General features: G+C 38.9%; 10 protein-coding genes across 10 annotated transcripts; all 10 read left to right on the top strand.

Moving 5' to 3' along the window:
• Positions 1–588: 588 nt before the first annotated feature.
• TM35_000052870 (uncharacterized protein) lies at positions 589–1953 on the top strand (the record flags this gene model as incomplete). The annotated part of the gene is made up of 1 exon (XM_029022942.1): positions 589–1953. The coding sequence occupies one exon, from the start codon at positions 589–591 to the stop codon at positions 1951–1953; it is 1365 nt and encodes a 454-aa protein (XP_028885757.1).
• Positions 1954–2478: 525 nt separating this feature from the next.
• On the top strand, positions 2479–4971 carry TM35_000052860 (uncharacterized protein; the record flags this gene model as incomplete). Its single annotated transcript, XM_029022941.1, has 1 exon — positions 2479–4971. One exon carries the CDS (start codon positions 2479–2481, stop codon positions 4969–4971), a length of 2493 nt encoding a protein of 830 aa, XP_028885756.1.
• Positions 4972–5372: 401 nt separating this feature from the next.
• On the top strand, positions 5373–5954 carry TM35_000052850 (uncharacterized protein; the record flags this gene model as incomplete). The annotated part of the gene is made up of 1 exon (XM_029022940.1): positions 5373–5954. The coding sequence occupies one exon, from the start codon at positions 5373–5375 to the stop codon at positions 5952–5954; it is 582 nt and encodes a 193-aa protein (XP_028885755.1).
• A 732-nt stretch (positions 5955–6686) lies between these two features.
• TM35_000052840 (uncharacterized protein) lies at positions 6687–9365 on the top strand (the record flags this gene model as incomplete). Its single annotated transcript, XM_029022939.1, has 1 exon — positions 6687–9365. One exon carries the CDS (start codon positions 6687–6689, stop codon positions 9363–9365), a length of 2679 nt encoding a protein of 892 aa, XP_028885754.1.
• Positions 9366–9686: 321 nt separating this feature from the next.
• Positions 9687–10862, top strand: TM35_000052830 (TatD related deoxyribonuclease; the record flags this gene model as incomplete). The annotated part of the gene is made up of 1 exon (XM_029022938.1): positions 9687–10862. One exon carries the CDS (start codon positions 9687–9689, stop codon positions 10860–10862), a length of 1176 nt encoding a protein of 391 aa, XP_028885753.1.
• Positions 10863–11139: 277 nt separating this feature from the next.
• Positions 11140–11898, top strand: TM35_000052820 (uncharacterized protein; the record flags this gene model as incomplete). The annotated part of the gene is made up of 1 exon (XM_029022937.1): positions 11140–11898. The coding sequence occupies one exon, from the start codon at positions 11140–11142 to the stop codon at positions 11896–11898; it is 759 nt and encodes a 252-aa protein (XP_028885752.1).
• A 336-nt stretch (positions 11899–12234) lies between these two features.
• On the top strand, positions 12235–12609 carry TM35_000052810 (uncharacterized protein; the record flags this gene model as incomplete). Its single annotated transcript, XM_029022936.1, has 1 exon — positions 12235–12609. The coding sequence occupies one exon, from the start codon at positions 12235–12237 to the stop codon at positions 12607–12609; it is 375 nt and encodes a 124-aa protein (XP_028885751.1).
• A 628-nt stretch (positions 12610–13237) lies between these two features.
• TM35_000052800 (uncharacterized protein) lies at positions 13238–16462 on the top strand (the record flags this gene model as incomplete). Its single annotated transcript, XM_029022935.1, has 1 exon — positions 13238–16462. The coding sequence occupies one exon, from the start codon at positions 13238–13240 to the stop codon at positions 16460–16462; it is 3225 nt and encodes a 1074-aa protein (XP_028885750.1).
• A 770-nt stretch (positions 16463–17232) lies between these two features.
• TM35_000052790 (uncharacterized protein) lies at positions 17233–18702 on the top strand (the record flags this gene model as incomplete). The annotated part of the gene is made up of 1 exon (XM_029022934.1): positions 17233–18702. One exon carries the CDS (start codon positions 17233–17235, stop codon positions 18700–18702), a length of 1470 nt encoding a protein of 489 aa, XP_028885749.1.
• A 415-nt stretch (positions 18703–19117) lies between these two features.
• TM35_000052780 (1,2-Dihydroxy-3-keto-5-methylthiopentene dioxygenase) lies at positions 19118–20056 on the top strand (the record flags this gene model as incomplete). Its single annotated transcript, XM_029022933.1, has 1 exon — positions 19118–20056. A coding segment is annotated over one exon (939 nt), but the record flags the coding sequence as incomplete, so codon positions are not given.
• Between the last annotated feature and the right edge of the window lie 2 nt (positions 20057–20058).

Raw genomic sequence — 20058 nt, 5'->3', positions numbered from 1 at the left:
TATATAATCGGTACCCCTTTTGAAAGATAAAATCAATTAATAGTACCGATTGGTATTACCTTTCTCTTTTATTTTTGATAAAATGTTTTGGATTATTTTTTTTTTATTTGTTTCTATTTCAGTGATATTATTTCTTGTCAATTGTGTATCGTTTGGAAAAAAAAAAAAAAAACTATTGCTAATAGCTCTTTTAATCAATGTAGTTTTTCCTATCCTTGTTGTTTTTCTTTCGTTACTGGATCTTTTTTAAAAATCTTTTTTTTTTCTACAGATAGTGATCTCCAGAGGGAGGCATCAACTAAAGCCTCTCATAAGAGGGGACCAACTCCACAGAAAAAAGAAAACAAAAAGTAGGAAGGAGAGAAATAAAGAAAGCCGAAAAAACCAAAAAGAAAAAGGCAAGTGAGAGAAGTGATAGGTTTAAAAAAACTACATCAACAGTATCATTTTTTTTTATTATCATCGTTATATTTCAGTATCAGTATTAGTAGAACTGATAGTAGTAGTAGAATACTGCTCTTGTAGTCTGTGCTGTCATTCCCTATTGTTATTATTATTATTATTATTATTATTATTATTATTATTCCTATGAGTGAACATACCGAACAATCTCTGACGTTTGACTCAGAGAGCAGCGGGCCACGTCCACCCGCATCTGCAGCCACCACCACCGCCGCAGCCGGCCCATCTAGCTCCTACCACAGAAACAATAGCAATAGTAACAGCAATATCAATCTCAGCAATATCATAGGCAGTACCAACAATCTTAGCTCTGCCAAGAGTCACACCTACAGTCCCATCTACAATCACCATAATAAGAACGGCTCTATCGCTAATGCTTCTGCCACGGCTGATCTTGCCTCTTCCAAACAGCCGGGTACGAGCAATATGAGTACCGCCGCATTACCACTCTCTTCACTTAGTTTCGGTCGAGGTAACTCTATTTTACAGTATAGTAGAAAGAGAGGAGGTCCTATGACTTTATATGTGCGTGCGGCGAGTAGTGATGATTCGGATACATCTGTATTGCCTGCAGATACAAGAGATGATGTTACGAGTGCTGTTGCGCAAGTGAATGAAGAGACACCTGATGAAAGTGCACAAGATGAATCTGTCACATCGTATATCTTCAATATGTTAGAAATGGGGGCTAGTTCAATACATAATTTAAAGAATGTAATCCCTGATATTCTTCGACATCCACAGAAAACTCGTTTTGTTACAGAAATTCTTGTTTTTGTATTCTTTTTTATTACATTTATTTTTCTTCTTGGGGTCACTCAAGAAAGAATTGAATGGATGGCTAAAATATCTGCATACAATAATGAGCAAGGTCTTTTGGTTAGTACAAGCCTTACAGAAGAGTTACTTGAAAAATCAAATGAGTTAAATGAACTTAAGATGCCGATTAAACGAACTTCTCCAGATGTTTTAGAGAAAGCATCTATGCTAATGAAGAATATCTCCGATTCTCGGGAAATTAGTGTAAAACTTCTCCATTCACGTCTTCTTTATCCAGGTCCTGTGGAAGATATTAAATTTCTCTTAGAGGAACATGTGGCCTATAAGATAAATTTAGCACGATTAGTGAGAGAAGAATTGGAATGGCTTGATAAGAAAAAGCAAATTCTCATAGGAAATAGAGATTCACCTGTTGAGAGTCAAGTGAGGTTAAAACCAAAACAGAAATCTCAATGGTATCAACAGAAATCTCAAAAACAACATAAACAACAAGATTTAAAACAACAACAACAAATCCGACAAGAAAAACGTACAGAACAACATTCAAAATCAGAAGTTATGTTACAACCTGCACGTAAAGAAGGTATGGTATCTAGTGTGGAATTATTTGATACTGGGTTAGTGAATATTTTCGTTTCATCTCTACAATATCGTGTAGTAGCATTTTTTATTCTTATTTTTCTTGTAATGCTTTACATACGATTATTTTAGATGTAAACACTACTTTTCTGTGTACGATATTTGTTCTTTTTTTTTTTTTACCACATTTATTACGACATTGACTCTTTTTTTTTTATGATTTTCGTGGAAATAAGAAGGGAAATCACTTAATTCCTTTCTTTTCATGAAGTATATGTCCTTTTCCATTATCTCTCATTATCTGTTCCTCGTTCTTTTTCCCTTTTCTCCTTGTATATATATATATATATATATATGGATGCATCTATGCATGTATGTATGCCTAAATTACTTTTCTTTCTTCTTTTTTTTCTTTTTCATTTTCTTTTGATCTTTGAAAGTACGGGGTGGTGTAGACACGCTACACAGAACTCTTATATTTTTCTTTTGATTTTCTATATTGCCCCCCAAAATCAAGAAAAAAAGAGAGATAAGGGGGTGAAAAAAAAAAAAAAAGTCTCTCTCCCTCTCTGTGTCTGACTCTCTGTAGGATATTTCATATCCAACTCTATTGCGTTAAATAAAGAAAAAATAAAAAATAAAATAGTGAAAGGCCCAATGCTTCGTAGATTTGCTGTTGGGTCTACTGTTTTAGTTCACATGCGGTTTGACGGCTCCGGTGAGGGAGAAGCACAAGAGGCTGTTCGTTACAAAAAACTCCCGTCAAGTATGCAGCCAAAACCTTTACCAAACAATTTCACTCCATTTCCACTTCCTAAATACGATGAGGATTTGGGATTTGGTCCTGTACGTCTACGCAATATTCCTGATATTGAAAAGGCGAAACAGCGAGAAAAGCAAAAAGAAGTAGCCGTTATGGAATCTATAATGGAAGGGGAAATGGGAAATGAACAACTACAAGAGAGTTCTACTTTACAGCTACAAACAAAAAAAGAAGAAAAGGATGAAGAAATATTACATTCATTTTCTTCTGAAGAATTATCTTTTTCTTCTTCATCAGGAGATGCATTGGGTGGATATTCTGTTTCCAGTGATTACCCGCTTATTGATCGTTTATATTGTGAACGTTCACTGGAGGATCTTCTCTCACAGTTTATGGATAGACCACAAGTTGAAGCCCGTTCTGCCGCTTTAGCAGATATGGCTTCTACTATTCAACACCGCACAGATGAGGAATTAGTGCGAATGTTTGAAGAGATTAGTAGTCCTTTTACCCCTGATGGGAGAGGACTTAATTTCCTTGGAACTGTAGTTCGTAAATATGGTAGACCTTTTCGAGTTACTACTTCTCTTCTTACTGCTTACGTAAATTTGGTAAATGCAGCTTCTGTTGTTTTTGTACAAGAACAACCTTGGAGACTTTCAAATAATCCAAAATTGATAATACAACTTTTACATTTTATGGCCTTAATTAAAATATTTGAACCTAATAAATGGTTTACTTTCTCTAATCATGCACCTTCTAATCGAGCCGATTATAAACATCCACGAGGAACCAATAAAAATACGGCCTTTTGGTGTACAGGTGAAGATCTATTTGATCATATGCTCTGGTTAATAGAAGAAGGAGAAGGCGAAGAAAAATCATTACTATTGGATTTATGCAGTAATGATCAATTGGTTGATTTATTGAATGGTTTTGCAGCTGTGATGCCGGATGGTAAAGCGATTGGTAGTGTTTTTAATTCTATTATGAAGATATTTGTACAACGTATACAAATGCATCCTAACGATTCATGGAAACCTGAAGATATAGCTACTATTGAACGTATGTATTTTACATCTGTTATGGCTGATTCTAGTAATAAAGATTTATTAAAATTTTTATTAAATAATACTATTTATCCTCGAGGTGCTGATTTCTTTGCTGCCGTTTCACGAGAGAGAGATGAAATGGTACATGAAAAAGCTCTTTCAATGTTACAGGAATCCATAGATAAATCCAATAAAGAGGGAGATACATCTACTTTATTAGCGTTACTAGAGAGTGGATCAGAGTTGTTACTATCAATCTCTAATAAAGACATTGCGTATAATTTTGCGATGAGGAATGAGTTTGATCAAAGGATTCTTAAATCTTTTACTTACTTTGATGTTATTGCTGAGAAACTGCAAGTAGAACAATCACGTATTAGTGCACAAATTCCAGTTTCATTACGAGATGTACAGGTACAGTTGTGTTCTAGTATGAGAGAAAATGTTTTATCTGCATCCGAAACAATGAAAACATCCTTAGATTCTCTCCCAAATTATTTAGCTAAACATCCTAAACGTCGTTTTTCACAATCTTTGAGAACAATGTTATCTCAATTAGAGTATTTAAACAGTATGGATTCTGTTTTTTTACTTCACTCTTCATTAATGACGACCTCAACAGATCAACTTATCTCTGCTGTACGTCGACTTCCTACTGGAAAAGATAGTTTGATAGTGACATCATCATGTCTTCGTGAATTGTCTGTGAAAAGTTTTACAAGTCCCAAAATAAAGGAGCGAGAGGCATGTAAACAAGCATTAGAAATTATTGCCTATGAATTGGAAAAGGGACGTGTTGTGTTAGTACCATTTAGTGAAGAGATACGATTACATGATGCGGGTGCGTATTGTGATGAAGATCTTATGCTTTGGAGTATTGCCGCCTTTTTTGCCCGTGAACTCCCACTAGTGAAAGTCCACACACTTATGCATAGTGATTGCACCGCACGTACACCATACCGTTTCTTAAAAGGACAACATCATCTTCTTTCATCTACAAACTCTTTATATGATAAGGATGCCCCACTACTGAGTGCTCTATACAGTAAAGAACTGAAACTGGTTACTCATCACACGAAACTTCGTACAGCTGTGCGAGATCGTGTGAACACATTACATTATTACAATCCCGTGCGGGCTCGTTTTGTGTACCGTAGAGATAAGGCACTCTTTGACAAGTATCATGTGACTGCACGTAATCTCGCACCGGGATTCAGTCGTGGAGGATTAAAACACGATTGGCGTGGACTTGGTGTGTATACACCAGACCACCCACAGGTTCCATATACTCCGATAACAAAGGTGCAGAGTGAAGAGTCGTCCGTCAACGTTTAATTGAAGTGCTGATATGCACTATTTCACATATATATACATATATATTGTAAAAGAGGGAAAGAGGAAAAACAAAAAAAAGAATGAACAAATGAAAAGAAAGATAAGAGGAAGAAAGTGAAAATGGAAGAAAACAAAAAAGGAGAAAAGATAGATCCAACACAATCTGTGTTGGATATGTATATATTTTTTTATTTAATATGTTTCTGCAATGGAGATTATATATATTATACTGTACTGTATTTTTTTTTTTCTTCTTCTTTTCTCTTTTTTTATTGTGATGCCGAGAAAGAAACAGACAGACAGACAGACAGACAGACAGACAGAGAGTGTGTGTGTGTGTCTGAGTAAGTGTACAATAATATTAATAATAATAAAAATACATTATTAGGTGAGAAGTAATCATGTGGACCCAACAACTTACTCTTCAGAAGCCTAACGCTTCACAAACGCCTGAAGAAAAGCATGCACAGGCGTTAGTGACAGCGAATGTTTTCATTGATGATAACCGTGCTCGAGTACGCAGAGCGATGGAACAATATCAGAGTGTGGCGAATAGCAATTACTGGACCTATGGCTACATGGGTGGAGCGATGGTGTTTACAATGGCTACTTGTCTTTCTCTAGGCAATCGCCTGCCATTTTTGCGAAACTATGCGGGTTGGATTTCATTAACGGGAGGTTACTTGGGAGGAAAGGCTATGTTGGGAATGCATAATTCATACAATTTGGCATCTGTTGTGAATGTGATTAACTCATCTATTGAAGAGACTGGTAAAATGGATGAACAGTATGAATTTAAGATTCCAGACTACGCCAGAGAAGTAACAGCACTAAAGCGAATGAAATATGATTTAATGCCGTACACCACAGAGGCAATAGAGGCGCGAAAGAACGATTTGAATAACATGTCACTCAATGAAAGAGCAGATGCATTAGTGGAGGCATTTGAGAAGCGACGTCAGGCCTCTGCACACAAGAAGTAAAAAACAAACAAACAAAAAAGATAAAAGCGGGAGAAAAAAAAAGAAACCGAATTTTGGCGCTGAGAATATTATGGATTAGTGCGGGGGGAATATTTACTCCATGTCTACGGGCTTCAAAACACTGAACATCGACTTCACATGATCATCATCATCAACAACAAGAACAAGAACAACATCAAAAAGAAAGAAAAAAGAATCAGGTAAAAAAAAAAAAAAAAACCAAGCGAAACTGGAAAGGAAAAAAAGAAGAGAAAGGAAGAAAAAACGCAAAGGAAAAAAAAAAAAGAAAAGGGGAAATGTACAGAGATGAAGACAATTCACACTATGAGTGATACAGTAGGCGTATGTCACATATGGTAACTTGTTGTCTCATTATAAATGACACACTCTCTCGCTCTCTCTCTGGTAATCAATCTTCATATTTCAGGTTTTAGATAAACTTGTAGAAGGGAGATAAACAAATCCAACCGATTCTCTCATGTTCGTTGTGTTGACCATTCTCAATGTCTTTAAAAATCCCTTTTTTTTTCTTTTGACTTGATGTTATTATCCTGTTTTTTTTTTTTTTTCTTATTCCTTGTGGAGCAATCTAACTTGCGTATTTTAATTATATATATAGATTTACTATATGATTCTATGTTTTTTTATTTCTTCTTTTTTTGTTTGTTTGTTTTCTTATTATTTCTTTTAAGTAGTTCTACTCTTTCTGCTTCTTTACTGTTAGAAGAAACAATGCAGAAGCGGAGGGGTGTTGGTCTCTTACAGGGTACACAATCAATAAATAACACGACGGAAGATGCGGACCAAACACAAATGTACTCCACGGAGGAACTTTTTCCTTTTCTCACAGATGCGGACCGAGCACAACTCCGACAAGAAGTAGTAACTGCAATTAACAATGAATTAGTACACGCAGAAAGTTTAGAAGTTACCGTTCCGAGACTTCTGCGATCTTCTATAAATGAAGCGAAAGAGCTACGTCGTGCCATAAACTCTATGGTTTCTTCACAGATGATGGAAGGACATCGTGCGGTGCAGATTATTAAAACAAGTAGTGATCGTATTCAAGACCTTCGGGCACTTTTTAAAAAACAAGGAGAACTAATTTCACAAATGGACGTTACATCAGGAAGTTATAAACAATTAAGACAATTACATTTTTTGCGTGATAATATATTGTCTGTTATTAAGTGGGCAGAAGCATTAAAAGAAGTACGCTATGAAGATATGTACAGCCTTGTAGACCAAAGAAGATTTGCAATTGTATACAAACGTCTTCGTCGTTTGCAAACTATAAGACGTACTGTTAGTGAAAAAGCAGGTGCTAGTTACCAAAGTTATAGTGGTGTATTTGAACCTTATTTTGTTAAACTTGATGCAGTACAAACTATGTTTGTATCAGAATTATATAAATTATTAGAAGAAAGCTCAGTACATGTGGCTATTCAAAAAGCACTTGAAGATATACCTCAACCTGGTACAGTTTCAGAACCTTTTGAAGAATATACACAACTTGAGGAATGTATACAAATTTGTGGAGAAGAACTCTCAGAAGGAAATGAAGGTGAAATTTTATGTACTTCAGATGCTGAACCACTTATTACTGAAGAGAAAATTACTCGTGCAGTACGAAAATGTGTGGCTCGATTATGGGAAGAGGAGGTAATGATTGATGTGGTAGACCCTTTTTCACAAATATCAACCTATCTTGGTCAAATGAAGAAGGTAGCACCATTATTATCTGCCTTAGAAATGACTCTTATACCTCTTTCAACAAAATTTTCTTTCTTCGCTATTGTTGTGGGAGCTATTAATGCTGAAGTTATTAATGTGCTAAAAAGTTATGTCGATCCTGATACAGAGGTAGATGCAAATGGTTTATTAGAAGCTTCTGATTTTATTCAATGGTATAAAGATGCTATGATGGAGGCAAACTATACATCATATGTAGACCTTAGCGTTGTAGATAGTCTCGCTGCTTCAATGATGACATCTGCTGTTGGTGGACTTTCAACACATCTTATTCGACTTTGCCGTGCTTGTGCTATATCAGTATTAAGTGGAGGAAATGTTCCAAATACTCTTCCGAGTGGTTTACCTGTTACAACTGGACCGATGGATATGTTTACAGTTTTACAACAATCACTTGGAGGTATATCAACTGCAATTGAAGTAGGTGTTATGCGGCAAATTGGTGTTGCTTGTGCAGATGCAATTGAAGCATATCTTGAAGAATGTAAGGTTCGAAGCGATTACGACTATTGGGAGGAAGAAAATGAATCTTCTGGAATTCCACAGGAGGAATGGGCAGCTCGTCGTTTAGCATTTCTTTATGCTTTTTGTAATGATTGTTCTACGATTGAACGTAATATGGATACAATTGAATTAAAATTTGCATCTTACTGGGATGAAGAAGATAATAATAATAGTAGTAGTAACAGTACTTCTGGTGGAGGAAATACCTCACCGTTTCAGCGAACTCAAGATAAGATTTCAGAAAATGCTCTATACTATGTGGATGAAATTGTACTTCATGTTGAACGTATTGTTGGAACACAATGGTCTCTCGTTTTTCGTTCTAAAGAGTGGTATGATAATGAAACGAATCCAACACGTGTTATAGTTGATACTATGAGTGATTTTATTGATGAAGAATTCAGTAAAGCGTTAGAAGAACCCCGAGCTCGTATTGCTACTTCTCGAATGATGACTCAATTTATTCACAAGTATCTTACCACCCTAATGGAGTTCCTTGGAGATGTGATTCGTCACCCTAACAGTCGTGCTGTAGAGAACTGGACCAGTTTCACAGATTGCCTCACGCGGGATACTTCCATTGCGATGGAAATGTGGGGCGAGCGGGTGAAGGATGGCCGGGGGCAACTCGTGAGCACCGCCCGCCGTGCGCTGGAGCTGATGGTGCACCTCCTCGCCGTTTCCACCCCGGCGGAGTTCAACTTTGTGCTGCAGCGCGACCTCCTCGACGACTTTGGCGACTGCCCGACGTTCGTCGTGCGATTTCTGCTGCTCGCGCGGCGGCGGCTGCTGGCGGCGGAGGCCCCCGACCGCATGATGGCCATGTGGCGCGAGCGGGTCGCCCACCAGCGGCGGGGCTCCGACGACGTCCCGACCGCCGGCTGGCCGCGGCCCCCGTCCCTCCTCGGCGCCCTCGACCGCCGGCTCGCAGACCTCGACCAGCGCGGCGGCCTCCTACGGGCAAGCCCGCAGAAGAAACGCGCCAAGGCAGACCAGAAGCGCATCGCAGAAGAGAAGGAGGCAAAGCGGCAGTTGCGGAAGGCAAGGCGAGAGGCAGATGCCGCAGCGGCAAAGGTGAAGCTCCCCACCGTCCCACGGAAGAACAAGGATGGGGATGATGTCGAAGTGGCAAATCTCGCCGATTTGCTGAAATAGTGCTCGTGGAGCATTTGCGTTTTTTTTTTTTTTTGCTTCTTGCTGTTTTTGTTCTTGTAAAGTGGTTGTACAGCACATCGATATTGTTTTATTTCGCTATGTCTGGCGTTTTTTATTTTTTTTTTTGTTTTGTTGTTGTTGTTCAATTAAAATAAATAAATTTTGTGAATATATACTCTCCGCTTTTGTATTTCCCAATACTAACACTTTTTTTTTTCTACTATTTTCTTTTTTATCTCCTATTCTCTAATAGACGAGAAAACATACATACACTTACACACCAAGAGGGAGGAGTAGGAAGAAATAAGACTATACAAATAAATGAAGGGGCCTGGAGGACCGTACTTAGTTGATGTCGCTCTGAATCTCACAGACTGTGTGTTTCGTGGGGTTGATTGGAAAGGTAGACGGGTTCATGAAGACAATTTTGAAGATGTTCTTCGACGGGCAGAGGAGCAGAACGTAAAGAAGATGATTATTACTGGTACAAGTCTTGCACAGTGTGTAAAAGCCATAAAGCTTTGCCGCCGTTATCCTTCTCAACTTCTCTGTACAGTTGGAATTCATCCTGCTCACTCTGCCGAGTTTATGTTACCACTTGATTGGGCAAGTGTTGAAGAAGCTGCTAAGGATGATGTTTCGATTCAAATTCCTCAACCTCCTTCGTCTCTTGAATATCTACCTAATGATTCTACATCTGATGGTCCTGCTCGTTTAGATACATCTAAAACATGGCAATATACGGAGGATCGCTTGAAAAAGTTAATAGAATTGGTAGAAGAAAATCGAGATGTTGTCGTAGCTGTTGGAGAAATTGGACTTGATTATGCTGAACTTTCTTACTGTCCAAAGGATGTACAGCAAGAATACTTTCTTCGTCAATTACGCGCTTTTCGAACACTTAAACTTCCCTTCCTTTTTCATTCACGTGATTGTGGTACAGACTTTGTGCGAATACTTGAGGAAGAACGGCAGAATTGGCCTACTGACCTACCATTTACTGGTGTAGTACATAGTTATAATGGAACTCCTGAGGAGCAAGAGAGGCTTTTAGCGATGAGTGGTATCTATTTTAGCATAAATGGTACTGCATTCAGGGAAAAACAAATAGCTGATCAGATATGTCAAATACCACTTGAACGAATAATGTTGGAAACAGATTCACCTTGGTGTGATATTCGCAAACAACATTATGGGGCACAATTTGTACGTACACATTTCCCAACTAATCCTAAAGAAGGACAACAGAAACAACAGAAAAAACCACAGAAACCATTTGATGCAAAATTATGTAATGAACGACGTAATGAACCATGTCATTTACGACAGGTATTAGAAGCGTATGTTGGTGCGCTTCGTAGTTTGAATCATGGCACGAATAATGAAAATAATAATAATAATAATAATAATAATAATAATACTGATTTGCAGAACATAACAGAGGAAGAGGTGATGCAACGTGTGTATAGCAACTGTGCCACCGTATTCTCTCTTTGAGGTGTCAGGTGAGATGAGGTGAGGTGATGGGAGGAAAAGAGAAAATGTGAACAGGAAACAACGCCAAAATATGCTGGAAGACAAGAGAAGAAAATAATTTTTTTTTGTTTTTTTTTTATGTTATTGAAAGAAAAAAGAGAAAAAACTGCGGTTTTTTTTTTTTTCCTTCTTGGATGTACTTTTTTTTTTGTTTCACCATGTTTGATGCTCTTTTTTTTTTTCTCTTTTATTTATTTATTTATTGGATCCGAAAAAGGACGTGTATGTTTTTCTTGGAATGAAACGAAGTCGTGAGGATGTACCGAGTAGAGATGCACAAGATCAGCAGAAAACTTCTGAGGAGGGACAGAAATTAATAGAGGAGATTGTAACAGTGGAAGAGACACACTCTATTCTTGTTCGCTTCCCTTGTTTAGACTTCTTTAGAGATGCACGTTTGTGTGAGGTTACTGTAGGCTCTAAAGAAGCTGAGGGCGACAATAGTAATCATGATAAAAATAATGAAAATAATAAGAATAGTGAGGGTGATGAAAACACCAGTGTCAATAATAATAATAATAATATTAATAATAATAACAGGAACAATGGGAACGAAACGAAGTATTTTTCTCCAGATGCCGTCACGTTTAAAGATGGAACACTCGAAACGGATCATCCCATTGTGTTGGTGCACACACAGCACTATGGAATAATGGAGTTTGAAGGGACCTGGTGTGATGTACATGTCCCTCAAACCTCTACAACACCTTTAAGTAACCGCGTGGTTGTGCAATTGTGTGAGAAATCTTCTGAACAAGCTCTTCTTGACGGTATCAGTACTAATGGTGAGAGTCAAATGAAAGAATCACAACATGGCACAGTTGTGGATGCGAAGAGTGTAGGGGCGGGAGTGGAAGTCGCTAGTCTGTTGAAGCACCCCTCTGTGGGTGTCACTGCAGATGATGCCCGTGGACTGCAGGCGGCTCGCAATGCATCGTGGGCGTACGGGCGAATAGATGTTCCATGTGCGACGTTGGTGTTGCACCGTGTTAAGTAAGAGAAGGAAAAGAAAAAAAGAAAGAAAGAAAGAAAGAGAGAGAGAGAGAGAGAGAGGCTCTTCTTGTTTTTTTTTTTTTTTTTTTTTTTTTTCTAATCTGTGTTTGGTTTGGCCCATATTCTCCTGGCGATAAAAGGGAAATAATAATTAAAAAAACAAAAGTAAAACTCTTTTTTTTTTTCTTCTTTTTCTTCTTTATTTCTTAGACAGCTGTACTGTGGGGTGGGAGGCTTCCTCATAACACAGTTGAATATTATTATTATTATTATTATTATTATTATTATTATTATTATTATTATTATTATTATTATTAATTACAATTAGAGTAGATCCAGAATGCCCAAACACTCTGGTAGGGGCTTCGTAAAGCCGCAATTCCATCCTCCTCCTCCTCTCGCAGCGGAGGAGCGAACACCACCACCACGTCGGGAGGCACCACCACCGCCAACAACAACAACAACAACTCCATCATCATTAAACACATCGCCTGTTGTGGCCGTCACCGCGGCGCTGACATCCGTCTCCTCGCCTTCTCCACGGAGGGATGAATTGGATTCCGTTGAAGTTAGCCCTTATGATTTTATACGTTTACCAACATCCGACACCTGCATGGGGAGTGAGAAGAAGTACCGAACTTCTCATCCATGCAAGAGTGAATTAGAATGGTGCCGTGAGTTACTTAAAAAGGAGCGTGAACTTGAAGAGCGATAAGAGGAGTTTTCTGCCCTTGTGCGTATGCAACACGCGGCGTACACAGAAAGATTAGAAGAAATATCGCGACGAGAAAAGAACCTCATGGAATGGGAACAACGTTTACAGGCTGAAAAAGAGACAGATCGTAATCATAACGAAGGCATTAATAGAAATTGTTGTTGCAGTTGTCATCGTGTGGGAAAGAAATGTTGACCGAGGAGGGGTATTAATAAATAAATAAAAAAAAAGTTGATAGGTAAGACATTCCGCGTGTTCTATGATTAACGTTTTGTGTTTTCTAGAGTAGAAGTTAATATTCGTATCGAGTTCTCACCATAACAAAGAAAAAGAAAAGAGCACAGCAAAGTGTGTAATAAATGACAATTTGTTACAGTGAGATTGGTTTTTGATGAAAAAAGAGTAATAGATGGAGAAAACGAAGCTGTAACAGTTACGCCTCTGTATTTAAGTGAGTTTCTTGATGTTGCGGATTTATTCTTCATATTGTATGAGTTTATATACATATAAATATATTTCTTTTTTTTTTGCCTTTTTGTCATTGCAAATATGTATACATATCTACTCTGAGCCTACCATAGACAAATATATATATATAAAGAATTTATTTCTGCCATTATAGGCGTTAATGGTGTTTCGTGGAGTTGCCACTCAACATGTATCTTCTCTGCAGTTATTAGTTCGCAAGGCATATCGATCACTACACTTTTACAATGCGGATGTGTGCAGTGTTGTGGTTGCCGCATTGGGGGATCTCTGCGAACAGCCCTTAAGTGCGCATGCCATGGTCCTCTCACTGCTGACAACAATTCCGGAATTTCAACACACAAATCATGTGGTGCAGGTCTTGCAGGGACTTTCTAATTTACATATACATCATACAATGCTCACCGCACATTTATTGAAGTGTTACCTCCGTTGTTGCTTCAATACTCTAGAAATAAAACCTGCTACCGCGACAACAACAACAACACTATCATCATCATCACCATTAGGTGTTGAGAAATATACGTTTCCTATTTTAAATGAATCACCTATAAGAGTGAAATTATTTCTTTCTTCATTTGTTGCAATTCTACAGATTCTTGAACACCATAAATACCCTTTACACTTGGTTGATTCGTTCTTTGAATCCATAGAAGAATTGCTACAGACAGGATATACATTTTCTTCACAGTGTTTTCATCACATTCATCATAACAATGATAACGAATCACATCTTTTGACGATAGAAATGGATTTTAGAAATACTTCTGATGATATATTCTTCTTAATGTGTAGTCTTATTCGTGTACGTCAACGCCGTCAAGAACTGTTAGAGTGTACATTTATCTGCATTGAACATTTACTAGTATCTTTTGTCGATTGTTTGTCTCTTCGTCATGTGGTTTCATTATTGACTCTGATAGAGGAATCACATGATGATTGGAGAGGTTGTAAAATAATTTCTGATGAGAAAGAAGAAATGAGTACATTGCAGTTGTTGTTATTAAAGGTTTTACTCTCTCGTCTTCAACCAGAGAATCTTCTTCCAGGTATACTAACAGGTAATGAAGTTGTAGTTCTACTGCGTATTTTGAACCATTACTCTCTAAAGGGAGAAATCTCATCTGAGATGGAAGGGCGTCTACACCGTCTTGCACATGCTCTCTCTGTATTTGTAGAGAAAACACTTTTTACCTTTAATGTGATTTCTCGCCTCGCAGAGAGTGATGTACTCACATGGAATGAAAGAGATAAGAAGTTCACTAAAGAATTTTTAACTTCATCTACAGAATGGCAGATGCGACCACGTTTAGAACCCTTTCTTGATACTCTACAGCATAAACTATATGAAAAAGAGGAACATCATTATAATCAAAGAGAAAAATTTGACATAACTGAAACTTTACTTGTATTGTGTTATCGTCTTTTGGTGTTTCATGTAGTGAATCATCACGATATATCCACTGAAACTCTTCACCGGGTTTGTGAATTTACTACTACTGCTTTAGGTTATTTATGTTCTCAGTTAGGAATTGTGGAATATTCGTTTAAACTGAGTGTATTTAGGTTAACTATACCTGTAAAAGCTTTATTACAAATACATATTTCAATATATTCCTCTTTAGAGGTAAAAAATGATATAAATGACTGTTTGACACTTTTAGATATGTTAACACAGTATGAATTATTGAACGGTTTTACGAATTGTTCCCTCTCAAACGTTCCCCAGAATGAAGATCTTTGCACTCTTTACAATATACTTCACAAAAGACAACCATCAACAGAATTGTTGGCGATAATTGATAGAGTTTTTCCCACAATTTGTAGTGAAAAAAGAGTTACCCATGAAACTGCTGAAATTCTCGTAAAAATACTTGGTATTCTTCGTTCTAAAGAGTGGGTTCAGTTTTGTAGTAGAAGTTGTGATAGTAATGGTGATGTATATTGGATAACATTAGCTGCTTCTGTTCGTCTTAACGAGTCGGTAAAACTACTATTCCCTCTGTTATCACCTTATTCTTCTAAGAAAGAAAGTGAAGAGGGGTATCATGCATTTGAGGTATTACTAAGTCTGTTAGTAACTATTTCCCCATTAGAATACTCTATGGGAGTTATAAATGGAAATGATGGGTTAATTGTGGCATGTATTTCTTCTTCACATGGTGTTCTGAATATAGTAAATCGACTTTTAAAAGCGTGCAAGAGTTGGAGTATAAAATTCCTTACAATAAGAGAAGCATGGGATAACTTTGTATTGCCTACAGTTAATACACCAGATCTCGCTGAACGTCTTGCCCATCAGAGCCGTTCTTCAAAGTTATGGCAAATGACAAAGTGCTGTGAAACTAATGATCATTACTGGAGTGAACAGGGAAAGAGTAGTTGTACTGAGAAGGAAATAGTACCTTCGTGTATGGAAATTCAAAAATGGCAAAATTTGTTGGTAGAGTTTGCGGTATGGTTGGGTGCATTTCAATGTGGACTTCAATTAAATAATAACGACAGACGTGTTATTGCTATTCAAGAGGCAATAGATATAAACTTTTTGCGAGAATTGCATACAGAGGTACTAAAAAGTGCTACTTATCTTATATTATGTAACAAAGAAGGAGCGACAAAAGAATCTCAACGCAAACTTCTTCGTGCTATTTATCTCAATTCACAGTATAAATCCATGTGTGGAGAATCAAGTGATATTTCATTGCTCTTTCATGATGAGGAGTTTATTCGTATCATAACATTACTGATTATGGATTTATATCAAATTTTCGTTCTTTCAGTGAATACACCTACTGACTCTCTTGATATGAATGCAAAGGAGTTGACATTACTTTTAGTGTATTTTACAGAAACCTTTGATCGGTACGAAAAGCGAAGTCGAGTAATGCATGTATTGCGGAATGTTGTATGGGAGTCCCTTATACAAATTACATCGAGCAACAGTCTCATCTTGATGGAGAATAATGACATTGTTATGTTTGCCAACCGACAGAATCCACTATTCTGTTCATTGCTTCTACTTATGTGTTTTTTGCAGTCACCAAACAGTGCGTTAGACCCGGATGTTGTGGAACAACGGTCTGCGGTACAAGAGGCAGTTGCTGGACTTGTGGGGGCGTTGTGTCGATATACACCAGTGCTGCGAAGATCCCGTCCTGCACCGGAATCTCTATTGGCCCTCACTCTTTGCGAATTGTTGGAGGAACACCGTGATGTGAGAGTCGCAGCATGTAGTATGAGTTATGTGGGAAAAAATGAAAAGATACTAGTAGTACTTGTTGATATTCTGCACCGTGAGATGAAGTACTTGACTTTGTGGGAGGATGCATTTCGTAGTGTGGCTGAACGGATAAAGAAATATTGGTAGCAGGAGTTTATTTTATTTTTTTCTATTATTATTGTTTGTTTTTCTAAATTCTTTTGTTTTTAGTTTGAAATAAATATGGTGTTTTATTCTTATTATTATTATTATTATTATTTTTTTTTTTTTTGGGGGGGGGGGGGGGGGTAAATACTGTTTTTCTTTGGGAGTTATTCTTTCTGGTGCCATTTTTTTTTTTTTTTCAACTATTTGCTTCATCCGTGTATGTTCCTGCTTACCCTTTTCTTTCATATGGGTATTATAGTTAGAGGGGTTATGAATGTACTGTACGTTTGAGTTCTTTTGTTTCCTTTTCTTTTTTTTTTTTCCGCTAACAGTATCTTCACTCACAGTGACAGAGGGTTGGTATCGCCCTATTTTTATTTTTATTTCCCTAACCTCTAAAAAATAAAGTTGAATTACAACGAAAAAAAAAAAAAAAAACAGGCAAAGCAAAAAATAAAAGGAATTTGTATAGTCTCTGGAAAAAAAAAAGGAAAACAACAACATCAACAAAAATACACATTTACGTATACATATACACATACAGACAATAAAGAGAGAGAGATAAACGGGGAAAAAAAAGGTCACACCGTAGACCAGCACGAGCAGTCTCCCTGTCCTCATCCCACCCCTCCTATACGGATTTCCACCTCCACGGCAGTAGCTAGTGGATTCTTGCAAACAAGGCCCCCCATCCACAGACAGACACCCCCTCCCCCCTCCACTCTCTTTTTTCTCTTTCTTTATTTCTTTCTCTCATTTTCACACACGCGATGGCGACTTCGCGTACGGATAGTTCCACAGCGGTGATGCTGCTGCTCCGCGCCCTCTACCCGCACGTCTCGCGGGACTCCCTCGCCGCTGCGGTGCGGGAGACGGGGGCTGGCGGGGTGGAGGCCGCCGTGCGGGCCGTCAACGCCCACGTGAACCCCAACAGCTCGGTTCTCGCCCACGTGAGACTCGCGGCCGCGGCCGGGGCTGAGGGGTCGCCGCGGCCGCCGCCACAACAACAACAACAACTGGAGCAGGAGCGGGCGGCTCTCCTCGAGGAGAAGCCCTTCGGTAACACGGCGTTGACAGACGAGTACTGCTCCGCGGTTGGTGTCTTTGCCGTTGATACCACAGCGTGGGATGCACACTTCCTCAACGGAGCCACACTGCCGGATCTCATCGGTGGACACCCACTCGTCTTGCCAGAGGAAAGAGGAGAGGAGCAAGAAGATCAACGACAACAGCGTGAGCAGGACAAGAAACAGAAGGAAATGAGATGCAAGAAGGGGACTGACATGCAGACCCCAATTGTGTGCTGGGCTCCGACACTGGAAGCACTGGGAGAAGCAGAAACAAGTGGCTTACCGAAAAGGATGAACTCTAACGATAATGTAGCACCTTTTGTCCGCCCACTGGAGAGAGATATTATGATATGTGGAAACCGCCATAGCGATCAAGCCTCAGGTAGTAACATGGAGAAAGGAATGTTAGAGATGACAGTAACAGATGATAGTATTAGTGCCAATACTAGAACTTCTACTGTTGCTCTTAATAAGGTGTCCAATCGTCCCTTATTGTCACCGTTGCAATATAGTCTTTTAGCGATTGAAGAGTTGAATGATGCTATTAATAAACTTGACTCTTGGAAGTCTGTTTTCAGTTACCATGAGAGCTGTTATGTAGTAAAAGATATTGCTGACCACAATCCTGCAGTGGTAAGTTTAATGCCTGAAATTACTTCTAATATTATTGCTGCATTACAGGAAGGGTTAAGAGGTGTGAAATTCTTTAATCACGTTGAAGGCATTCACGTTCCGATTTGTGGAGGATACCTCGTAAACTGTGGTGATCTCAGCATTGAGGAAATAAATTTTGGGCGCTCTTATGGGAAATTTGAAAGTGAAGGTAAAAGACTTTCATTCCGTTTAAAAGTGAAGCGACTAGCTTTCACACCGTTATCTGTTTCATATCGCAAAGTAAAGAGTAAGAGTGAAGTGATGAAAAAAGCAGTCTGTAACGTTGTTATTAGTGATATGAAGGTTAAAACTAATGTGGAACTGTATTTGTATACATCTGGTCGTTTGGTTGTTCGTTGTAGTGATGTTAGTGTCTCCATTGGTTCCTTGTACATTGACTGTTCAGCTAAATTACTAAAGATCATTGGATTCTTTCTGCGTCCCCTTATTGTATGGAAACTGGAACATGCTATAACCACATTTCTGCGGGATACTATCACTATAGGCGCTGCATAGATCTTATTCGTTTGGTTTCTCTCCATGACTAGGTGTAAACTGTACATGTATTATCCTTTTTTTTTGTTTTTGCATATGTTTTTCTGCCTGCTTTTGTGTCCACTTAGCCTTTTCTTTTCTTCACATTCCTATGCTTTTCTATTGTTTAATGCTTATATTATTATTTTTTTTATTTTTTGCGTGCACTACTTGTTTCTTTTTTCTTTTTTTTTTTCCTTTATTTTGGTTATGTCTTTCAAATTATTTGCATCTTTTTTTAGATCAAACGAATAGTAAAAACAACAGCAACATCAATAACAAAGGATATTATTTATCGAACCTCTGATTTTTACTTATTACAAAACAAAAAGAAAAGGAAGGATAAAATTATTGATATAAATAATATTACACTTACGTTGCATATTATATTTCAAAGATGAGTTCCGCATGGGTGCTTGACACAAAAGAGGCCAATATTGCTACCCCAAACCACTGCTCACCTGATGTGCCGCTGTCGGAAGAACATCAGGAGGCGTGCGGTGTTTACACACGTCGCCTGAAGCCTGAGACATTGCACGAACGACACCCGACAGATGACGAGGGCCGCACAGTGTTACAGCATCTTGCTTGGAACCTGGGTTGTAAGAAGTACGAGGAGGTAACTCTCACTTCAGAATCAGCGGATGAACTAAAGGAGCACCTCAACGTGGATGAGCAGATGCGCCTCGTGGAAAGCGGTCTTGTCTACGTGGATGTACGTGATGTGGAGGACCGATGGATTCGCATTGAGGCTCAGCCGGGTGATATGGTGGTGATTCCCCGTGGCCTCTATCATCGCGTTGTCGCTGGCGGTAATGGAACGGCGCGTGTGGTGCGACTCATGCGGGAGTCTGAGACGTTCCGACCGGTGGTGCGTGGAACTGCGTTGGACGGGGAGGCTGCAGAGGCGGCGGCATATCACGCCCATTATATTTCCCACCCGCCAACAGAGACGATCCTCGGACCGGCGAACGATGTTGACAACTTCCTTGTTGTCTCCCCACGCGACTTCGACGTCACGCTGGCGAAGGCGAAGGCGGGATTGGCCCGAGGCGATGTGCTCGTGCTGCTCTTTAAGGGCGCATCCGATCGTATGACGCACATATCTTGGTGCCCGCCATGCGTGCGCGCGGAGCCGATGGTGTGTCGGGCTGTGCAGGCAGCACGAAAGGCGCACCGTGTGGTGTTCGTTCAGTGCATTCTTGAGCGCTCCGTCTACCGTGGCAATCCCGAATATCCCTACCGCACCCATCCATTACTCAACATTGCCACAATTCCATACCTGATTGTGATGCAGCAAGGGGAGACGGGAATCGTTGAGATTTGCCGTGAGCGTGA

The sequence above is a fragment of the Trypanosoma theileri genome, assembly GCF_002087225.1.
Source record: "Trypanosoma theileri isolate Edinburgh chromosome Unknown TM35_Tth_5_V1, whole genome shotgun sequence".
NCBI classification, from domain to species: Eukaryota; Euglenozoa; class Kinetoplastea; order Trypanosomatida; family Trypanosomatidae; genus Trypanosoma; species Trypanosoma theileri.
This window is presented reverse-complemented; position numbering and strand designations above follow the sequence as displayed.